At 33.5% G+C, this 22,532-nt stretch overlaps 2 protein-coding genes and 1 long non-coding RNA gene across 3 annotated transcripts; 1 reads left to right on the forward strand and 2 right to left on the reverse strand.

Annotated features, from left to right (window-relative positions):
* Positions 1 to 2,000: 2,000 nt before the first annotated feature.
* On the forward strand, positions 2,001 to 9,458 carry LOC130739257 (alpha-dioxygenase PIOX). Its single transcript, XM_057591510.1, has 10 exons — positions 2,001 to 2,178; positions 2,269 to 2,532; positions 3,084 to 3,233; positions 4,069 to 4,202; positions 7,240 to 7,453; positions 7,731 to 7,876; positions 8,031 to 8,258; positions 8,363 to 8,565; positions 8,674 to 8,917; positions 9,058 to 9,458. The coding sequence occupies exons 1-10, from the start codon at positions 2,056 to 2,058 to the stop codon at positions 9,281 to 9,283; spliced, it is 1,932 nt and encodes a 643-aa protein (XP_057447493.1). The 5' UTR covers positions 2,001 to 2,055; the 3' UTR covers positions 9,284 to 9,458.
* Positions 9,459 to 10,786: 1,328 nt separating this feature from the next.
* LOC130739258 (uncharacterized) lies at positions 10,787 to 12,630 on the reverse strand. Its single transcript, XM_057591511.1, has 2 exons — positions 11,893 to 12,630; positions 10,787 to 11,167 (listed from the first exon to the last, which is right to left on the reverse strand). Exon 1 carries the CDS (start codon positions 12,440 to 12,442, stop codon positions 11,894 to 11,896), a length of 549 nt encoding a protein of 182 aa, XP_057447494.1. The 5' UTR covers positions 12,443 to 12,630; the 3' UTR covers positions 10,787 to 11,167; position 11,893.
* Positions 12,631 to 15,385: 2,755 nt separating this feature from the next.
* Positions 15,386 to 20,754, reverse strand: LOC130739259 (uncharacterized). Its single transcript, XR_009019817.1, has 3 exons — positions 20,406 to 20,754; positions 20,035 to 20,128; positions 15,386 to 15,612 (listed from the first exon to the last, which is right to left on the reverse strand). It is a non-coding gene; the product is annotated as an uncharacterized LOC130739259 (long non-coding RNA).
* Positions 20,755 to 22,532: the final 1,778 nt, after the last annotated feature.

Genomic DNA, 22,532 nt, shown 5'->3' on the forward strand with positions numbered 1-22,532 from the left:
TTAAACATAAAAATTTGATTTAAATATATTACTTTTTAATGGAAGACCCTAAAAAACTATTGTTAATGAGTAGCAAAAGACGACGAAGACCGAATGAGATGACCAAAAGAATCCGCCTCTGTTATTGAAAAATAAATTTTGAAGATTTAAACAGATTCATAAGCTTGAAGTTATCGATGTAAAAAGGGATAAAAGTGTTGAATCATGTAATGGAACAAAATAATAATTATAATAAGAAAATTAAATTATTAATATAACATTATGATTTTTATTGCTTTTTCTTATTGCAAATGTCTTTTAATTGTTATGGATTTGTTCGAATTATTTTCATCACAATAGAACAAAATTTATGTTGGAAGTGGTAATTATCCAATTTTATCTTTTGTTTGTTTTTCAGTTGTTTCTCCTTAACAGTGAAATTTTTAATTTGTCATTGAGTACGATGCATCTTCATTAATGAAAGATTTAAATTTTGTCATGTAGCTTGGATACTTAATCACTTTGATTTCTTTTTTTTTTATAGGTAATAGATTAATATATTGAATAGAAGTACAAGAGGTTATATATGTCTCCATTTTCCTATTAGTTATATGAGTAATAGAAAATGAGGCCGGATAATAGGAAAATCACATTGATCAAGGGTCCAAGTTACTGAATTCAAAGCCGTTAAATGACAATGCATGGTAATATAGTCAATGCTAATAGTATTAAAATATTGTCCGCTTATACGACCGAAATTAATATTTATGATTTAGCTTTGGCCATGGGAATTAGTGTGTTGTGTTGACTTAGAGTTGGCTTAACCGATGCTATATAAATTGTCTTGTCACTCGAGCGACTAATGCAAAGTATTAGCTTCAAGACTTTTATCATCAACCCCGACACCGACAGTAGACCAATGCTTATTCGACCATGCATAGCGTGAGTTTTTGAACCGTTAACTGACGCTGATGACCACTTTTCTTGTAGTGACAGAGAAGCACACGAGGGAGAATTGATGAGCCTGAAACATATGTGAGAAGCTTGTGCGAGAGAAAGCCAAAATGAAGCCTGGTGCAACCTACGAGACGTGCGATTGCGTAATTGGAAAGTGGGAAATGGAACGAGATAGGGGAAATGTGACACGCGGGTGAGAGAGGCTGAAATGGATGTGAGAAGCCTGTGCGAGAGAAAGCCAAAATGAAGCCTGGTGCAACTTACGAGACGTGCAATTGTGTAATTGGAAAGTGGAACAAGAGAGGGAAAATGTGATGACAAGGCGAGCGAGAGAGGCTGAGAAGTGGGAAGTGGAACGAAGAAGACAAGTGTTGAACCCTAAAATCACATCACATATGAAAATGTATATTTTACCCTTAGTTATTTGGTTGGCGGGCTAACAATCAGAGTTTTTTTAAGCAAAACCGATTTATTAATAATCTTTAAAACACTTGAGAACAAAACTTTCTCAAGTAATCATCATTTAAAAACTTCAATGATAAACAACAATTTATATCAAACTCGCAGGATTGAGTTTGATAACACTGATTTTTTTTTGTCTTGACCAAGGTATCCCCACAGCTGATAGCCGTGAGACTAATTCATCGCCCCACGGTCAGTGCACTAAGCGGTAGGGGCTGGCCAAGGGTTTTTTTCTATTCGCAAGAGTTGGGATTCGAACCCCCAACCACTTGCTTAAAGGATGAAGTACTGAACCACTACACCAACTCACTTGGTTTAATAATAACACTGATTTATCAATCACTTTTTGAACGCTAAAGATTTTTCCAGTGACTTAAGATATTAAATATTAATAATTTGTACATATATATTTGACACATTTTCAACAAAGAAAAAAAAATTAAAAAACTACTTAGGCTAATTGAATTTTCAATTACGTACTCGTGTTTTTTTTTATTTGATCTTAGAAATGGTCAATATTGGTCAGCCTCTTAGTCTTATCACGAGGCACAAATTGAGAGAAAAACTTCTCACCCTAGCGTATATAAATACCTTACATTTCTCATGATGATACACACAAACACATAGCTTAGCATCACAAAAAGAACAAAAGCAACCATGGTGCTTGGAATAGCAGATACCATTAGAGCTCTCATTACTAAAATTCTGCATCATTACATCCATAAAGACTTCCATGAAGCAGTTGCCAAGATGACCATCATAGATGCTTTTCTCTTCCTCGTACAAACATCATCCTTCATTAATTGTTACATTAAATAATGTTTATCATTAGTTACTTACATGGTTGTTTTTGCACTATGGCTTATACAGATTGTTCACTCCTTTGACAAGTTGGGGTTATGGCACCGTTCACCTGTTTTCTTAGGCCTGTTGTACCTTGCCATTCGGCGCCATCTTCACCAGGAGTACAACCTCTTGAACGTGGGGAGCACACCGGTGGGAGTTAGATTCAACCCTTCTGATGTTCCATTCAGAACTTCTGATGGAAAATTTAATGACCCGTTCAATGAAGGTGCTGGTAGCCATGGATCTTTCTTTGGAAGAAATGTTCTCCCGGTCGACCAGAAAAAGAAGGTTCACAAAATCTACTTATAGCATGATTGAATTTGGATCAGTTTCTCATTCTTCATAATCAATTTTAGCATTTAGAAACTGTTCAAAGAAACTTTTATTCTCCAAATAAATTTTTACTTCAATCAAGATTTTCAAACATGCATAGATAAACTTAATTGAATCTTGACAAGCATGATGGCTAGTTTAGTCGGGAACATAGGTTGAGTTTATGGAAAGAGTTTTCGAGTTTGATCCACTCACAATTAATGCATTAAAAGTCTTAGTTGTGGCCAAATCTTAAGTTCCGAATACTCGGCATCCAAATAGTGATCGGAGACAAATCTAGACATGAAATAAAATAAACTATGTAAGAAAGAAAGGAAATTACCTGTAAAAAAAGGAAATTACCACAAAAGGATAATAATAAAGAGTTTAATGGAGATGTTAGTTCATTATAAAATAGTTTTACACTGATAATCAATCACATCATCCTACATATTAATAATAAATGTGAAATGAAGCTTTTATTCAAGTATAGTGGTGTTTGAGTTGACGAGGTTTTTTGGACTCAGCTGTTGAAGCCGGATCCAATGGTGGTGGCTGCCAAACTTCTTGCAAGGAGAACATACAAAGATACAGATAAGCAGTTCAATGTGATAGCTGCCTCTTGGATTCAATTTATGATTCATGACTGGATCGATCATCTTGAGGGCACCAACCAGGTACATTAATTTTTGAGATCATGACAAAAAATATTTATGGCAAGATCATGACAAATCTTGCCTCTACATATACATATATATATATATATATATACATATATATATATATATAGTAATATTCATACAAACATTTTCAATCAGGTAAAAATAGCTTGTATATATAGAAAAATTACCAACTTTTAATCAATTTAATTTATTAACATGATAAATTTTCTTTTTCAATCAGGTAAAAATAGCTTGTATAGATAGAATCATGTCTAAAATTTCAAACAAACTTCGTCCAAAATATTCGGTCTACCCTTTAAGTTGTCCATAACTAAAACTACAAGATAATGCACACAGCTCCTTAAAATATTTGTTTACATTGTGTAATACGCCCTTATCTGTTACTGAAGCAAAATGTAATTTTATATAACACAAGTAGGAGCATATTTTAAATTTATCCAAGAAAATAAAATATTATCTTTTAGTCACCGTTTATATTTTATACTTCTATATATACCTTCACATCCACACACTTTTTTCAAGAGTGTTACGTTTTTAGTCTCTCATCAACTTTTACATATCTGGCTTCCTTGTTGTACTTCGATTATTCTTTTCATTTAAGATTGTGACATGGGAACCAAGAACTGCAATTTAATATTCATTTTTACTTAAATTGTATATCTAGTTTAATTTCTTATTTTTATGTTTGTTGATTTATCTCTCATATTTAATTAAATATCGCAATCGAGATTAAAAAAATGTAAAATAACAAACAAATTCAAATGGAACAAGTAAAGTAATAATCAATGTTAACATACCTGTCCTTAATTTCAAAATTTGTCATATATAGATTGAACTCACTGCACCAAAAGAAGTTGAAAGTCAATGCCCTCTCAAATCTTTCAAGTTCATCGAAACAAAGGAAATTCCCACGGGCTTTCATGATATCCAGACCGGAACATCGAACATCCGTACTCCTTGGTGGTAAGATTGCTACATAATTTTTTTTTAAGAATATACCAAGATATTAAATAATAAATTATAAAAGAGTTTAATTTCAACAATTTAATATTATATAAATATTTAATATTAGTTATAATTTTGCTAAATTAATCTTGCTTATGATATTAAATATAAATAATTAATGTCTGGAGCTTCCACACCCCAACCCATATGCCCCTAACTTTTACCACTTGAGCTATCATTCGGAGATTGTGTTATTAACTTTAGTTGCGTCTTACTTCGTAAGCTTTTTATTTCTCTTCTTAATATAGGTGTCTAAATTCAAAATGGTTATTTATAATGCATTTTCTTTTAAGTGTACGTTTATTTGAGCATTAATGAAAAATGCAAATGCTATTTTACGTTTTTTAAGGAATGAATAGAGAGCTTCAAAAAAAAGGAATGAATAGAGAAGCAATTTGTAACCAAAAAAAAAAAGAACAAAACAGAGAAGCAATTAATTTGTTACATTAACTTTAGCATGGATGGACATTAAATTGAACATAAATTTAATTTAAACATGAAACTAACTAGTTAGAAGTGCTTATCATCAAAAGTCAAAAAGTAAAAAAATCTCATTGTCGTCATTGTCGTCTTTATATGAGAAGCGGGGTGCACATAATGGCTTTGGTTAATTGACAAGTAGTATATGGCGACTGGAAGATTTTTATTCTTTTCAAAAGCGGTGGCCAACTAGGTGGTGATATGGAAAGGGAAATAGGATGTTAATTTGGGGTGTACATGACAAAGGTAGATTCAATGCACCCGCCCAACTCAAATTGATCCGAAAATAAAATTATGGGTTGAATTGAGCAAATGAACCTATTTGGATGGATATCTCTTTCTAATCTAACTATGTTCGGTTTGAATCTCGGATTTGCCAATAAATCCACCCAACTTAACCGAATATATAACAACAATTTTTTTAATAACTTTAATGAAATACCCCCTAGTAATTGAGTAATTGACTTATTGCATGCTATCCACTTATCGCAACTTTGTTTGGATTTATGTTCTATCCAATTTCTAATCTTGTTCATATAAGAAGTTGAAATATTCACTAATTGAGTTGAAACTGAGATAACACTGTGTTGATAATTTTTTTACGTTCCATTTAATTATTAATTAAATATTAATTTAATCAATCCGCCCGATCCGACCTGAACATCGTTGGATTTGGTTGGTTCAATTTCAGAAGTAAAAATTTGTGACATACAATCTAACTCAACACGAATAGTTTTGATGACTTAAATATGTATTTGGTCCCTTTAAAATTAGGGTCTTTTTGTTTAGGCCCCTCTAAATATGTTTTTTTAGTACACCTCTAAATGCAAAATAATAACTGATGTTTCAGCCCCTGTCGTCACCTTACGTTGTTTAGAGGGACCTAAATCAAAGAACCATGATTTCAGAGGGACCTAAAACATGATAAAAATTGAGTTTTAGGTCCTCTAAAATCATAGTTCTTTGGTTTAAGTCCCTCTGAAATATGTCACCTCAGCGTTCGTTAGGTAAAGGTAACGTTAGAGGCTTATCCGTCCATATTATTTTTAAAATAAGGGTGTATACCAAAAAAAAATTAGAAGGGCCTAAACCAAAAGACCCTAATTTTAGAGGGATAAAAAAACACATTTAAGCCAATTTTGATTGGTGGTTAATAAAACTTTCACACCATTAAAATTAGAGTAAAATACACTCACCCCCCCCTCAAGATTTGTGAGAATAACACTTAGCTCCATTCTTATCTAAAATATGCACTCCACCCCAATAATAATCTCACAATTACACTTAACTCAATTCTTCTCTAAATTCTACACTCCACCCCACCCCCTTTAACACCATCCAAAAGAGGCTAACGGAATATAAATACATTACATTATCTTCTAACTAAATAATAAATATACTTTTTAAAAAAAAAAAGTAGCACGAGATAATCATTGCTCATTCAAGTAAACAAATCCTTGTTATTTGGAGGGCAGCACAAATGATTTACAATAAAGCATGTTTTGGCCTTCTTGGTGTAATTCCAAATTCATAGAACTAAACATTTCTTAAACGAGAACAACTTCTGTTTTACTTCTTCCGGATCTGAGTTACGTAGCTTCCAGCTAAGTTTGAAATCATCCTCTTCAAGGCAACAACATTTTCCATCACAAATTTAGCAAAACTTAACTCAATGTCAGAACCATCAAAACTCAAAAACTTTACCACTAAGTTTACTAAAAAAATTTGTCAATAAGTTTACTAAACTTTCAAAATATAATTGTGTTATGACGATATGTGATTACCTTAGTTATTAGGTTGTATGAGCACTTAAGCACATGACATTTTAAGTTCTAAAATTTAAGTTGTTTAAGGTTATACACAGGTATTAAGAACTCATAATTTGATAAATATTTTGACTGAAATACTCCATATTTAAATTTGAGTTATATTAGAGAGAGAAATATTTTGACCATAATAAACATCAAGTTTAATTATTATTTTTTATTTGGAGGTATTTAAAATATTTTATAAATATTTATAATATTTACAAAATTATAGTACAATTATTATTTGGTTAGAGGATAATGTAATTTATTTATCATTTATATTTTAATTAATTAATTTGAGTTAAAGGAATATTCCGTTAGCATCTTTTGGATGGTGTTAAAGGGGTGGGGTGGAGTGAAGATTTCAGAGAAGAATTGAGCTAAGTGTAATTATGAGATTATTATTAGGGTGGAGTGTATATTTTGGATAAGAATGAAGTTAAGTGTTATTCTCACAAACCTTGAGGGGGTGAGTGTATTTTACTCTTAAAATTAAATGCCTATTTTGAAATATTACTTTTACAAATTCACATAGAATGTGTTTGTAATTTTTTGTCTAAGTTGAAATAAAAGTTTTTTTTTCTTTTTCAAAATGAGCTTATTTGCTTTATGATCGGGAATCATTTTAATTATATGAATTGATATACATGTATCTAGAATTATTAGACCTTTAACTTGGACATGGATTATATGTATTGTAATTAAAGGGATGGAAGTGTCCTATATGGAAGCACTGAAGAAGTTTTGAAGAAAGTGAGGACTTTCAAAGATGGGAAGATCAAGATATCGAAGAATGGTCACCTTCTTCACAACGAAAATGGAACAGCAATCTCAGGTGACATCCGCAATAGTTGGGCCGGTGTCTCAACCTTGCAGGCCCTTTTCATTCAAGAACACAATGCTGTTTGTGATGCTCTCAAGGTATGTATATAAATTAACATACTTAACTAGGTGCTTGAGAGTAACTATGAAATAAATTAAAACATATATATCATACTTATATGAGTGTAATAAGTGTTATATAAATGGTTGGTTAAAGTATTACACATTTGATTTTATTTAGCTAGTGTTTAAGGTTCGAGTCGAGTGTATAGAAAAAAACTCAGAACTAACTCGACCAACTAACTCGACCAAAATGTAAATGTTACTGATTTGAAACTAACTAGCTATGTATCTTCACCTCAATGTATTCAATCAGAAAAACTATCCACACTTGGAAGACGATGATCTTTATCGCCATGCCAGATTGGTGACCTCAGCTGTGATTGCCAAGGTTCACACCATAGATTGGACTGTTGAGCTTCTCAAAACTGACACTTTACTTGCAGGCATGCGCGCCAATTGGTAAGCATCCAACACTGGCACTGGTTCACATTGAAGGAGATATCAATTGGGAATAGAGGATTTTGATCCCTCAAACCATTGTTCTTATTAAATTTCTCATCATTGATTGTACAAATTGATATACCATGGTGAAATAATAAAAACTGTGTTTCAGGTATGGATTATTGGGAAAGAAATTCAAGGACACGTTTGGGCACGTTGGAGGATCCATATTAGGAGGATTTGTGGGGTTGAAGAGACCAGAAAATCATGGTGTCCCATATTCTCTAACTGAGGAATTTGTCAGCGTCTATAGAATGCACCCACTCCTACCTGACAGCATCAAATTGAGAGACATATCTGCCAGGCCAGGGCCTAACAAAACTCCACCAATGATCAAAGAGTATGATCATAAATTTTCAGTACACCACCACATTTTCTTTTCCAATAATTAAAAGGTTAACTAAAAAGAAATTGATATATCTTTCTCTCATTTGGTATTTATAGAATTCCTATGAACGATTTGATTGGACTGAAAGGAGAAAAGGTTCTACTAGACATAGGAGTTCCAGTGCATTTAGTATCAATGGGTCACCAAGCATGTGGGGCACTAGAGCTTTGGAACTATCCAGAGTTTTTGAGAGACCTAATACCACATAACATTGATGGCACAGAAAGGTCTGATCATGTGGACCTAGCTGCTCTTGAAAGTAAGATCATTACCCAATATTATCACCCCCTTAATCTTAATTAATGAAGATCGTAGAGCTATAATTAATCCATTTAATAACATGATATATATATATTTAATGATGCAGTTTATAGGGATCGAGAAAGGAAGGTAGCTAGGTACAACCAATTTAGGAGGTCACTTCTGATGATACCTATCTCCAAGTGGGAAGATCTGACTGATGACGAGGAAGCAATTAAAGTATTGAAAGAGGTGTATGGTGATGATGTTGAAGAGATGGATCTGTTGGTAGGTCTCATGGCAGAGAAGAAGATCAAAGGCTTTGCAATCAGTGAGACTGCTTTCACAATTTTCCTGCTCATGGCATCCAGGTAAAAACAACATTATTATGTAATAGTACTCAATAAAACATTAATTAATATGTTACAATATGTAACTTATAATAGAGATCCTAACCGATTCGAACAAGAAAAATTTGAATAACGAAATTGAAATTTCTTGCACTATACAGGAGGCTAGAGGCTGATAGGTTTTTCACAAGCAACTTCAACGCAGAGGCCTACACGCAGAAAGGGCTAGACTGGGTGAACACGACCGAGAGCTTGAAGGATGTGATCGACCGTCACTACCCAGAAATGACACACAAGTGGTTAAATGCCTCTAGTGCTTTCTCTGTTTGGGATTTAGCCCCAAACACTCACAATCACGTTCCAATTTACCTTCGTATCCCCCGTTAATCCTTGTTCCTTTTGGTTATCGGGGCCTATTGATGTGTTTGTATTGGTTTATTCTTAAATTGTCTGTCGTTTTATTTGAGTAGATGTAGGTACTGCATCTATTACTTGTTTGCATTTGGGTCTTTTTAACTTATCCTTTGTTCTTTCAATAAAACTTATCCTTCTTCCATTAAAACTTACCCTTCTTTCATTTAGACAACTCCTTGTTATGTTGGTGGAAACACAATTGTTTGTATGTGGTGTTTTTTTCAATTAGGGTTTTTGCCTAATCAAATCAAATGCTATTGAAATTTGCTTGGTTAACTTTATATACAATCATTCAATTCAGTGTATCAGTCCTAATAATCAATTAGAAACAAATTTAAGCACAAAATCTAAAAGACGATAACCCTAAAAACTACACTTAATATTTTTCCTAAAAGTAACTATGACTCTGAGAATCAAACACACTCAGAGTCGTGCAAATTTCCAAGACTGCTAGTGTTGCTTCAGTTGAGGCTAACACTCATCTATTGCAAACAATGTTGCTCACTTGGATAAATCTACAGCCATCCAAAACAACTATTTTAGGCTACGCTCGTTAAGAAAAATAGTGAGCATGACTCTTCTTAGGGATTAGGATGAAAATTCATTCAATGAACTCAACTAACATCCAACCACATTCATCTAAGTTGCTTGGTAGCAATTCAGTGTTCTAAACGTACTGGATGTAAGCAGTAAAATGAAATGCATGTTTGGAAATCTTTTTACATTTGATTTAATGTTGATCAATTTTGTGAAATAGCTATGGTGGGTAGCTTCTGGGTTCTAGAATTGATTCCGAGGGAAGAGCAGTTGATTCAAACATGCTAGAAGTACGAGTCCATGGATTTAATCAAAATTAATATTTTTCACTTTTGTTCAATTTTAGTTTACAAGTATTGTTGATTTAGCTCCTCCAAAGTGCAAAACGCACGTTAAACAGTAAATACCAACTACCAAGTCATAATTGTCAATTGAAACATCAATTCTTGAAATCATGATCCCAGTAGGTGTTCAATATTTATACATCTAGAAATTTTGAAATACTTGCACTTCTTAGGTCCCTGATAATTTGCAAGCTTCAGACAGAAAAGAATAGGATATTCTACAAGGTCCATCATAAATCTATGAAGAATCATAAAATTGAATAACTGAAACACCTAATGAAAATAAGGATATAAACTAAGACATGCAGGAGAGCAACTTATGGACCACAGCAAATTGCTTGGGCAGTAGCAGATAAGGAACATGGGGAAGAACTCAGAAGGACTGTCATCTAGTAAAGTAGTACCTGTCCTTATAAACCTATAAAGTCAGGACCTACAATGGATGAAATATGAAACATTGAACGCACCTCCCCCCCCCCCCCTTACTTTTCCGAGAAATGGAGGGGATTTATGGGAAGTTTATTCACACAACCTGGCCAGCAAGAACCTCTCTAAAATAACTGTTAATGTGTCTGTGTCGGAGTTTAAAACAATATTGAGTCAGAACCTCCGGTAAAAATCATTACTCATATGCACTCTCATTAACTGTTATGCACTAGTGTAACTAGCATTAATCAGCAATTCACATAGGCAGCAAACATGCATTTTGTTTTCGTTTTCATCCTACTACTAGAAATAGATGACCAGAGACAACTGCCAGATAATCTAAGAGCAAGAAAAGAGTCAAAGTACACTAAAATTTATGGACACATTAATCTCAAATAGCTTTAAAAATTAGAACCATTCAGGCCCAGCATGGTATGCAGACCAAATTTCCAGCCAGTCAATAAGAAAAACTGAATATCAGATCAGTCGCATCACATGAACTTGAAGAGGTCCAGCATGCCAGCAAGCACTTCTCAGAGGTATCTAAACTCTGTTAATGAAAACAAAATCATATATTCAGTTTGGAGCTAAAATTAAAAATACCAAATTGGAGCTGAAATTACAACTTTTAATCAGAACTAATCATAAGTGATGAGTATGCATTTCACTGCAAATAAGTTTAAGCAACACCACATTGACAAATGAAGCAATTTAAATGAAGGTGGCTTATAGATGAAAGATATCAAATCCCCCAATAATAGTAAACGATCTAAAAGAAGGTGGCTTGCATTCCACCATCTCATAAGGTTAAATTAGACAACAGGAAACAGGGGGAAGTGTGAAACCCTTATGCTACATAATGTTAATAACTCGATGAAGATATTCGCAACTCACTAAGTCAGCAACAGGAATGAACTCAAACAGGCCACCAGCAAAACCGAATGATTATTTCACAACCAAATTACCACAACTAATTGAAAATGAGAAATGAAGAATCCTATACTGTTTTTGCCTCCTCCAAAGTGAACTATATCACTGTTGATTTAACAACAAAATTACATGCATATGTGTATAGTAACAAATTCTGAAGTTGTTAAATTCTAGAGTTCAGTCCACATTATAGAGAATCCAAATCCTATAAAAGAAAGAGCCAGCAATAACAATCATCACAATTCAAATAACAGATCAACAACTACAAAACCAAAACAACCAAATGTCAGAAGATGCAAAATGCAATTCTCAAAACCCTAGAAACAGCAGGGGCTAAAAAACAACCTCAGGAATCAGGAGCAGTGGTGCCAAGCACGAACGAGAACAGCTCACGAACCGGAGAGAATTGAACAACCGCGACATCCACCGCGTAACCAGAAACCGGCAACTTCAGGTCCCGCAACAGAGAAAACGCCTCCGCCATCCTCGCCTTGGGAACCTGATGCGCGACGGAGCAAAACGGAATCCACGAACCAAGCGCGTACTCATCCGGAACATCAACACCTTCCTTCCGAATCGCGTCACAGAGCTGCGACTGAAAATGGAGGAGGGAGAGCGACGGCGTCGGGGAGAGAAACAGCGTGTTGTGGTCGCCGGGGAATGCTCCGACGGAGGAGAAAGAGAGAGGGAAGGGGTCGTGCTTTGTGGAGAGGGTTTTGAGGAGTGGTTCGAGCTTGGAAGGTTCTAGAAATGGAGTGGAGAAGAGAGTGATGTGAGGGCGTGACTCCATTTCGATGAGCTGTGTGCTGATCTGACGGCGTGCGATGACGTTCCAGGCTTTGAGAACCTGGTTCTCCAGTGCTGGGTCCATGTAGAGTTCGATTGCGTAACCCATCGGAAACTGCCAGCAACCCAGATCTGACACGGCGGAGCCACCCACTCGACGGGTGAGAATGGATGGGGATTTTGGAATGAAGATTGGGAATTGGTTCACTCAGTGCAGAACATGGTATAGGAGTTTCGATTTTCTCCACTCTCTCTCAACACTCAACAAACCCAGGTTGGGGTAATAGAGAAAGAAAGTAATAAGAATAACTTTTTTTTTCTTATTTTAAACATATACTAAATAATAAAAATTAATACCATGAAATCCACAAATGAAAAATAAATGGTTTTGTGAAACATGAAGCAATTGCGAAGGGGTAAACCACATCTATGCAAAGTTTAATTTAAGAATAATACTACTTTCAAAGAAAAAATTAAGAATAATAGTTTGTCCATACACTTTTTCCACCTCCAAGTGCTCTACTTTGATCAAATAGGAAGAAAAAAAAAAAGAAATGAGTGATATGATATGTGATAAGAAATACAAAGAGATAAGAAGAAAAAAGAGTGAAAATACGATGAAAGAGAAAGTGAGGTGTGAATGAGTCATTACTCTTAATTTAATACACTGATAACATGGAGTGATATAGAAAAAAAAAACACGAGAGAAATAGAAAATATTTTGTGTGGTGTGATAAGAAAACAGAAATAGATGAAAAGAGAAAGTTAGTGAAATTGAGATATAAGAAAAAGATAATTGGGAATGAATTAAAACTCGTTAATTTGGTCGCAGACAACCCAATGGTTCTGAAGGCGGATGACCGAGCACGCGTCGATGACCCGAGTTTGCACCCGTGGACAAGAAACGTCCAAGTTAATCCTCCAAGCACACGCTAGTAAATGCCTCTTCCCATTAATATACATCATCCGGTCATTATTATAAGCAAAAAACAACATTTTAGATTCATTGAATAAATTATGTATAGTCATTACTACATACTAGATACATCATTTATTGAAAGAATTTAAAAACTAGTTTTTTACTTATAATAGTGACGGGTTAATTAATAGGAACATTTTATCCTCCCATTTTTTTCATGTATTTCCCTAATAACCTCCATGAGTGTAATATTGATTGAATGAGACCTCGAGTATATAAGATATAAGAGGCCTCAACTATATAAGAGATTCTTTCATACTTAGTAAAATCATGTTCATTTGCTGAGAAATCATAAGGCAAGTGTGTTTGACCGCTACCCTATTTTGAGAGTTTTGTTATGAACAATTTTCATCCACCGATAACAAAGTCTAGCATTAAACCCAAGTTTTAATCAACAAATCTCATGAATCAAGATCATCGCATTTGCACCTACTTATGGGTTCAGAAACGAAGAAACCCATAAACCAAATCCACTATTTGGATGCAAAAATCCAAACATCAAAAGCATCTCTGGACTAAACAAGTCATGCTAAAGAGACACATAATGATAGCTTGAACTCAACAAGCCAACAACACATACTCCAAAACTAGCTCAAAGGGCATGGAAGGGTTCAAAATCAAAGCCCCTCAAGTCCTGGGCCATCCTCAGATGATAAGCCTCTTGTGTATGAAACTTGATAATTGATATGAAGGAACAATATAATCGATTTAATAATTCATCTGCAATGCAATGACAAAATTAGGATAAGAGAAATTTCTATGTAAAGACATATTAACACACATTTTCTTCCTAGCTACATGGGATCAGAACAAATGGTGGGAAATCTTTAATATGCACAAGTAAAAATTTGTGTAAAGTTACACAAGCACCTTTTGATCCATTGTAGTAGGTTTCCAAATTTTTATTTTAAAAAATAATTCAAAACAAAAAATATATTTATTAGTGAATTAGTTAATTAAAGATTTAGGTTAATCACAACTAAGTTCATCTTCATCCTCAAATTCATGTTCATAAAAAAAAATATGTTCATCATCCCACTTCTTCATTCCTCAGACAAAGCTTCAAGCTTTTTAACCCATCAAACTCTTTTTTTATTTTTTATTTTAACCTAATTATCCCTAATTACTTCACAATCATCTCTCCCCTTTCATCTCCTATCTCCCCACCTATCACCACCGTTATAATAGGTCAAAAGGTGCTTGTGCAACCTTGCACAAGTTTTTACTTGTGTATATTAAAGGCCTCCCAAATGGTGGTTTATAAAACAATTCTTATTCTAGTTGGCAACTACTTTGCATATTTCTTCCCACTTACTCATACTAACTCTTTTGCACTACAAAACTCGGAATCAATACAAGTCAACACAAATTTAAATGTGTGATGTAAACTGAAAGTAAATGAAATATTATATATTAGCTAAAATTGAATCATGTATTAAAAGTTCATGAATCATTTAAACTTTAGAAACTTTTCAAATTATATGGTTGAACTGCTATGAAAATACAGCTAGTTAACCAAAGTTATACTGTATAAGCTATTATGGTGTGGTGAAATGACTATAGAATAAAGGTATTGGTTGTTCAAAAAGTGGAGAAAGGATAAATATTGGTTAAATAATCTTTTGGAAGTTGATTAGTAGTAACTTCTCATAGTTAAAGTATTGTTTCTGTACTATGTAATATGAAATCAGAGTTAACAAAAATTGATGTGTATGCTCTGTCTCACTTTAATGTATGATAAATAGGCTATAAGTGCAACAATTACATCTTCAATCCTAATTTAAAATTCGTATACTTGATTATCATTAATATTTCTGTATTATACTAATGAAAAGAATCACCAATACTACGATTATTATGGCTATTGTTGTATTATACTTATGAAAAGAATAACCATGAGTATGTGGCTATGTGCCATGGTGGTTACTGGTTGCCCACCTCGTTCTTTAACTATGAAATTGAGGTTTTGATCATCACTCATGAGAATGAAGCACATCTCATGACCAACCATTTACCGTTTAGTGCTAGTCACTAGTCACGGTTAATACTCTTGGCCTCACCAAAAAATACTAATGAAAAGAATGTAGATATTTATGACTGATATTATTGTTTACTGCTGTATACAAATGAATTTAACTATACTTTTGTCAAGTTTGTGCCATAAGATCAGAATTCATCCCAGCCTCCCTTTGAAGAACAGCAAACAACAACTCACTCCACAAATCAACAGGACCAGGCAAACACCAATGAGTACAATCATTATAACCCTAGAGTTGAACAACTGTGGCCACATAAACAACCTGATATAATCACCATAAAATACATGACCATCACAGCCAACAAAATCATTAGCTAAGAGCCATAAGCAAAGATAAACTATTCCAAGTTTAGTTCACCTATAACTACATAACCAACAATCTCAGTAACATGATCATAACACAAGTGTGCAGTGTAGGTACACAAAATAGCATAGTATGTGATCATCATTTTCATGCTATCGTGTATAGATCCACATTGTGTCTTCCCAAGAAAACACAATCAATCTCGCCAAGAGATTACAAGCAAGTTTCTCATGAAACATCATTTCCATATAGGAAACCAACATCTTTCAAATGAAAGATCAAATGTTTTCCACCAAGTAAACATCAACATCTCCCCAAGGAGAAAATAAACATGTTTCACATTTCACATGAAACATCAACATCTCCCCTAAGGAGACAGTAAACATGTTTTATATTAAACATTGTTCCTTAAAAAGGAACAAAACATCTTATGGTTAAAGACCAATGTTTTCCCAAGAAAACATCACCATCTCCCCCAAGGAGACAATAAACATGTTTCTTAACGAAACATCATTCCTTAAAAGGAACACATCATCTTTTAGTGAAAGATCATTGTTACAAGGAAAACATAGCCATCTCCAGATATTATAATCATACCAAGATATTATCATTCTAACATCATTATTTTTAACCATATCCATATAACAACAAAATCATGATATCCATGGGAGTTACAATTACAGATAAATTTAATCTCAATTTCTATTCAACTCCCACTAACCCATCATATCAAGAAATCATAAACTACATAGGTTTTTATAAGTGATAAATTAACAATATCACTAAACTATCACACTTTCTTAAGAAGAGAGTGTTTTGCACATCTCTCACTCCGGAACCAAAACAATTGGCTTCTCTTTGTATTCATGTTGTCAAATTTCTTGCATGACATAAATAAATTAAAATAAAATAAAACACAAGAATATGATCTAACAATACTTGATTAGGCACAATCATATTCTCTACAAACTTCAAACATATGCATGTACAACCTATTATGAGTAAAATGTATAAAGCATATTATAGCTCCCACTTTTCAAGTCAATGAACATTTTCTTGTAAAGAAGAAAATTCACTTAAGTTTAAACTTAAGCATATTCTCATGGATAAAAGTTCATATCCATCATGGCAAAAGATCATCACTTTATAGGTATCTACCATTTTGAAGATTTATAATTCAACTTTTAAAACATCTTATCTGGGCATTTATCAAGAAAGATTATGATATGAAATTGAGAGTAAACACACAATCAAACTTATCAAATGGGCAATATTTATTTAGTCAAAGGATTTTAAACCATATGAATATAAACTCCTCTGTGGAGGAGCATATACCATATACAATAGTTTCAGAAAATTTGACACCTGTGGATGAAATTTTCAATGTCTCGGCAACAGGGATTCAATAAGTTTTGAACATAAGTTCTCATGTGCGTAGAAAATCTACCACATACAACAGTTTCAGAAAATTCAACTCCTGTGGGCATATAATTTTCACTGTTACAGAATCCCAAAATAAAATTTCATGTTACTCAAAAGAACTCATGCAATAAACTTCTTATGAGTAGCCTAATGCACTATTTGATTCAAGTAACATAATAATCTTCAAGTTAAAACGACAAGTGCCTTCCATTAACATCAAGAACTAGTCACTGTGGTGACGATCATTCATATCCATTAAAAGCACTTTAGAAACCAAAGATGAAATTACAGTCATTCTCAACTTCATACATATTTTCCTAAAATCATGTTTCCCAAGAAACACTTCAGCAAACATTCAGTTAATCTCTATTAAGATCACACCCTTATCATAAAACTTATAACAAAACATGCAACCATATACCATAAAATGTAAGACATGGTATAAATATAGTAATATCCAACTAAGTTAAATATATAAAATTTCACATTCTGTTGCATGTCAAAATAACAAAATTTTATGACCCAAGTCAAATTCTCTCCCTCAACTGGAACACAGTCGCAAAAGAAATGTATCTTCTGTGTCTTTAAAACACGTAATCATGCATCACTTTTATTCCTATCCACATTATACATCAACAAAATACATTATTTAGTGCCATTTTTAATGAAAAATAACTAGCTCATAACATTGTCAAAACAAACAATTTAATTCTCATCCTTTGGAAGGATATTAAATAATATAAACATGTCCTTCACTAAATTACCAAACAACAGTTTACAATTACGTGAAGACACATCAACCACTCCTGATGATATGCCTTTTGCTTAGTAGTACTTTCAGTGATTAGAACAGGCTCAGTTTCACTAATTGTCATGTCAATATCTAACAAGTTGAGGGTCAACTCAAAATCATCATTCCACCTCTTATAATTATTTCTTGTTAATTACTCTATATAGTTCACATAATTATTCATGGAAAATGTCATAGGAGTTGAAAACAAATCTAGAAAATAATTAACATAGGCAAATTTCAGGTAATTACCCAAATTCTATAGGATGACACATAATATAAACTCCCCTGTGGGCGAAGAATGTATTATACAAAATCAACAGTTACAAAAATTCTACACTTGTGAGTGAGAATTTTACTGTCATACTCATCCACAAAATAACATGTCACTACAAATTAATTATGAGCTAACTCCTTTTGGGCGAGGTAAAACACAATTTAACCCAAATGACATCATATCCCAATCACATTTAAAACAACATGTAACCCCACTAATTTTGTAAATGGCACACTATGGTGGGACATTTACTAGATTAGTGTAACTACAACAAAGATATACTCCAATTTTTTTTTTTAAACATGTCTTTTCACTCATGTACCATATGAAGATCATATTTACTGGAGGTTTAAAAATGAATCACGTATCCACGTGTACATAAGAATCAAAAGAGGAAATTCTTCCATTGGTGGATACAAGCTAGGCTAAGTAACCTTTGTCTAACAATTTTCTAACACCCTGTTTTTTTTTTTAATAGCTGAATAAAAGAAACAATTCAAGAGTCTTTTGACATGCTAAACTCAAAATTACAAGGCTAGAACTTTGCCTTTACATTCTTATAAAAGACCCAAAAAAGAATTTGAATCACATAATGGAAGATAGAAAAGTCAAGATGCCTTGTATATCAAGAGGCTGACCATATCAAGATGTACATGAATTTAAATTCAAGAGAACCAGGAGCCACAACCGAACATATGATATAGAACAATTTATATCAGCATTAATTCAGCTGCTGCTCGACAATTTCATTCTCTCACTATTGCTGTGGCTGAAGGTATCGCTGTCAAATGGGCAATTAGGTTGGCTTTGGATTTGGGCTTTAAGGATGTGGTCTTTGAAACTGATAACATGCAAGTTGTTGGTGCATGGTCTACGTTTTCCTCTAATTTTTCGTATTTAGCGTCGGTAGTGTCGGATTGCGTAGCTTTGTCATCTAGTTTTAGTTCTTTTAGTTTGAGTCATGTTTGTCGCGGTGCGAATAAGGCCGCTGATTTTATGGCAAAATATGCCTTGTCTGGTCAATGTTTTGTTTGGATAGGTGATGCTCCTTATGCTTTAGAGGGCATTCTATCCATGGATGTTGCTGCTATTTCTTCTTAATGAATTTGACCGTTTATCAAAAAAAATATATCAGCATTAATTCGAATAACAGCATAACCGATCGCAACTGCCAATACTTCATTAAAAACTTTTGTTTTCTTTTATATCAAGAGGCTGACCATATCAAGATTAACAAATTTACAGAGTTTTACCAACTTTTTCGTAGCCTTTCCATCATCTAGCAATCACATAGCAATTTATATCCAAATTGCAATATAGTCATATGCTTATCAATATATACAAACAATTCAGAATAACAATTTCCATCTTTTACAAAAAAATATAAAAGAAAAAAAAATTATCATTTATCAAATGACAATCAGCGTCATGTTTCACTAGACAACATGGATAGTAGAAAGAGAAAAAAACGACTTCTTCATCTAAACTAGTATAATCTTAATTTCCTAGACTAGACCAAAATTATATAACCCAGAGGCCGGAAAAAGAAATTCTAGAAAGTCAGTAATTGCCTTTCTTTTGCGACGCAGGCACAGTTCTCTAATTTGAGGAACGCAGCCCTCTAATTCTTGGGAGTGCAGTTACAGTTCATAGAACAAAGCATACATTGATTGTATTTCGTATCCAGAAAACATTATAAACTGATTTCAAAAGAAAATAATAGTTATGAACCCTAAATCCCAAGTTTCATTGTTTCAGAAATTTACAAATTTGGGATTCTAATCCTAATATAACCCACTCTGATACCACATGTAGAAATTACATATTAACTGGATCTATACTAGGAATTAGAACACCAACAGAAACAGTAATAAAACGGTAAATTGCGTACCTCTTGAAGATCTTTTAATTCGCGGAAGCCGACACACAACTATATGCGACAAAACAGGATCTTCCACTTGATCTCTCGTCTCTTGCAAACTGACCTGTTCGATGGAGCACAAGCCGTTAAAGAACGTCAAAGTGGGGATCCTGCCCTCTATTAATAAAACATGGAAAACCTAATGTTCACACACTTGTCAATTGGGCTCAACCCAATAAACTTATATGCATATGGTGATTCCCAAAATAGTTCAAAAGGATCACATTAACAAAAGAGTTCACAGAGAAAATATATCAAGTAACATTCAACTCATTTTAATAAAATAAAATAAAAAGTCATCAATCAATATAAGCCCAAATTAGAATAAAATTCTAACACACCTTCCTTCCGAATCGCGATGAGCTGTGTGAGGTGAGGGCGTGACTCCATTTCGATGAGCTGTGTGCTGATCTGACGGCGTGCGATGACGTTCCAGGCTTTGAGAACCTGGTTCTCCAGTGCTGGGTCCATGTAGAGTTCGATTGCGTAACCCATCGGAAACTGCCAGCAACCCAGATCTGACACGGCGGAGCCACCCACTCGACGGGTGAGAATGGATGGGGATTTTGGAATGAAGATTGGGAATTGGTTCACTCAGTGCAGAACATGGTATAGGAGTTTCGATTTTCTCCACTCTCTCTCAACACTCAACAAACCCAGGTTGGGGTAATAGAGAAAGAAAGTAATAAGAATAACTTTTTTTTTTCTTATTTTAAACATATACTAAATAATAAAAATTAATACCATGAAATCCACAAATGAAAAATAAATGGTTTTGTGAAACATGAAGCAATTGCGAAGGGGTAAACCACATCTATGCAAAGTTTAATTTAAGAATAATACTACTTTCAAAGAAAAAATTAAGAATAATAGTTTGTCCATACACTTTTTCCACCTCCAAGTGCTCTACTTTGATCAAATAGGAAGAAAAAAAAAAAGAAATGAGTGATATGATATGTGATAAGAAATACAAAGAGATAAGAAGAAAAAAGAGTGAAAATACGATGAAAGAGAAAGTGAGGTGTGAATGAATCATTACTCTTAATTTAATACATTGATAATCTGGAGTGATATAGAAAAAAAAAAACACGAGAGAAATAGAAAATATTTTGTGTGGTGTGATAAGAAAACAGAAATAGATGAAAAGAGAAAGTTAGTGAAATTGAGATATAAGAAAAAGATAATTGGGAATGAATTAAAACTCGTTAATTTGGTCGCAGACAACCCAATGGTTCTGAAGGCGGATGACCGAGCACGCGTCGATGACCCGAGTTTGCACCCGTGGACAAGAAACGTCCAAGTTAATCCTCCAAGCACACGCTAGTAAATGCCTCTTCCCATTAATATACATCATCCGGTCATTATTATAAGCAAAAAATAACATTTTAGATTCATTGAATAAATTATGTATAGTCATTACTACATACTAGATACATCATTTATTGAAAGAATTTAAAAACTAGTTTTTTACTTATAATAGTGACGGGTTAATTAATAGGAACATTTTATCCTCCCATTTTTTTCATGTATTTCCCTAATAACCTCCATGAGTGTAATATTGATTGAATGAGACCTCGAGTATATAAGATATAAGAGGCCTCAACTATATAAGAGATTCTTTCATACTTAGTAAAATCATGTTCATTTGCTGAGAAATCATAAGGCAAGTGTGTTTGACCGCTACCCTATTTTGAGAGTTTTGTTATGAACAATTTACATCCACCGATAACAAAGTCTAGCATTAAACCCAAGTTTTAATCAACAAATCTCATGAATCAAGATCATCGCATTTGCACCTACTTATGGGTTCAGAAGCGAAGAAACCCATAAATCCAATCCACTATTTGGATGCAAAAATCCAAACATCAAAAGCATCTCTGGACTAAACAAAGTCATGCTAAAGAGACACATAATGATAGCTTGAACTCAACAACACATACTCCAAAATTAGCTCAAAGGGCAAGGAAGGGTTCAAAATCAAAGCCCTTTAAGTCCTGGGCCATCCTCAGATGATAAGCCTCTTGTGTATGAAACTTGAGATGAAGGAACAATATAATCGATTTAATAATTCATCAGTAATGCATTGATAAAATTATGATAAGAGAATTTTTGAGGTGAAGACATGTTAATACACATTTTCTTCCTAGCTACATGGGATCTGACCAAATGGTGGTTTATAAAACAATTCTTATTCTAGTTGGCAACTACTTTGCATATTTCTTCCCACTTACTCATACTATCTCTTTTGCGCCCAAAACTCGGAATCAATAGAAGTCAACACAAATTTAAATGTGTGATGTAAAGTGAAAGTAAATGAAAAATTATATATTAGCTAAAATTGAATCATGTTTTAAAAGTTAATGAATCATTTAAACTTTAGAAACTTATCAAATTATATGGTTGAACTGCTATGAACATACAATTATTTAACCAAAAGTATACTGTATAAGCTATTATGGAGTGGTGAA

The sequence above is a fragment of the Lotus japonicus genome, chromosome 2 (assembly GCF_012489685.1).
Source record: "Lotus japonicus ecotype B-129 chromosome 2, LjGifu_v1.2".
Taxonomy (NCBI): Eukaryota; Viridiplantae; Streptophyta; class Magnoliopsida; order Fabales; family Fabaceae; genus Lotus; species Lotus japonicus.

Bases quoted from the DNA above. Each gene is read 5' to 3' on its own strand.
- LOC130739257 (XM_057591510.1), top strand. From the start codon at position 2,056: ATGGTGCTTGGAATAGCAGATACCATTAGAGCTCTCATTACTAAAATT. The intron at 2,179-2,268 runs GTACAAACATCA...TGGCTTATACAG, and splicing joins TAGATGCTTTTCTCTTCCTC to ATTGTTCACTCCTTTGACAA. The intron at 7,454-7,730 runs GTATGTATATAA...GTATTCAATCAG, and splicing joins CTGTTTGTGATGCTCTCAAG to AAAAACTATCCACACTTGGA.
- LOC130739258 (XM_057591511.1), bottom strand. From the start codon at position 12,442: ATGGGTTACGCAATCGAACTCTACATGGACCCAGCACTGGAGAACCAG.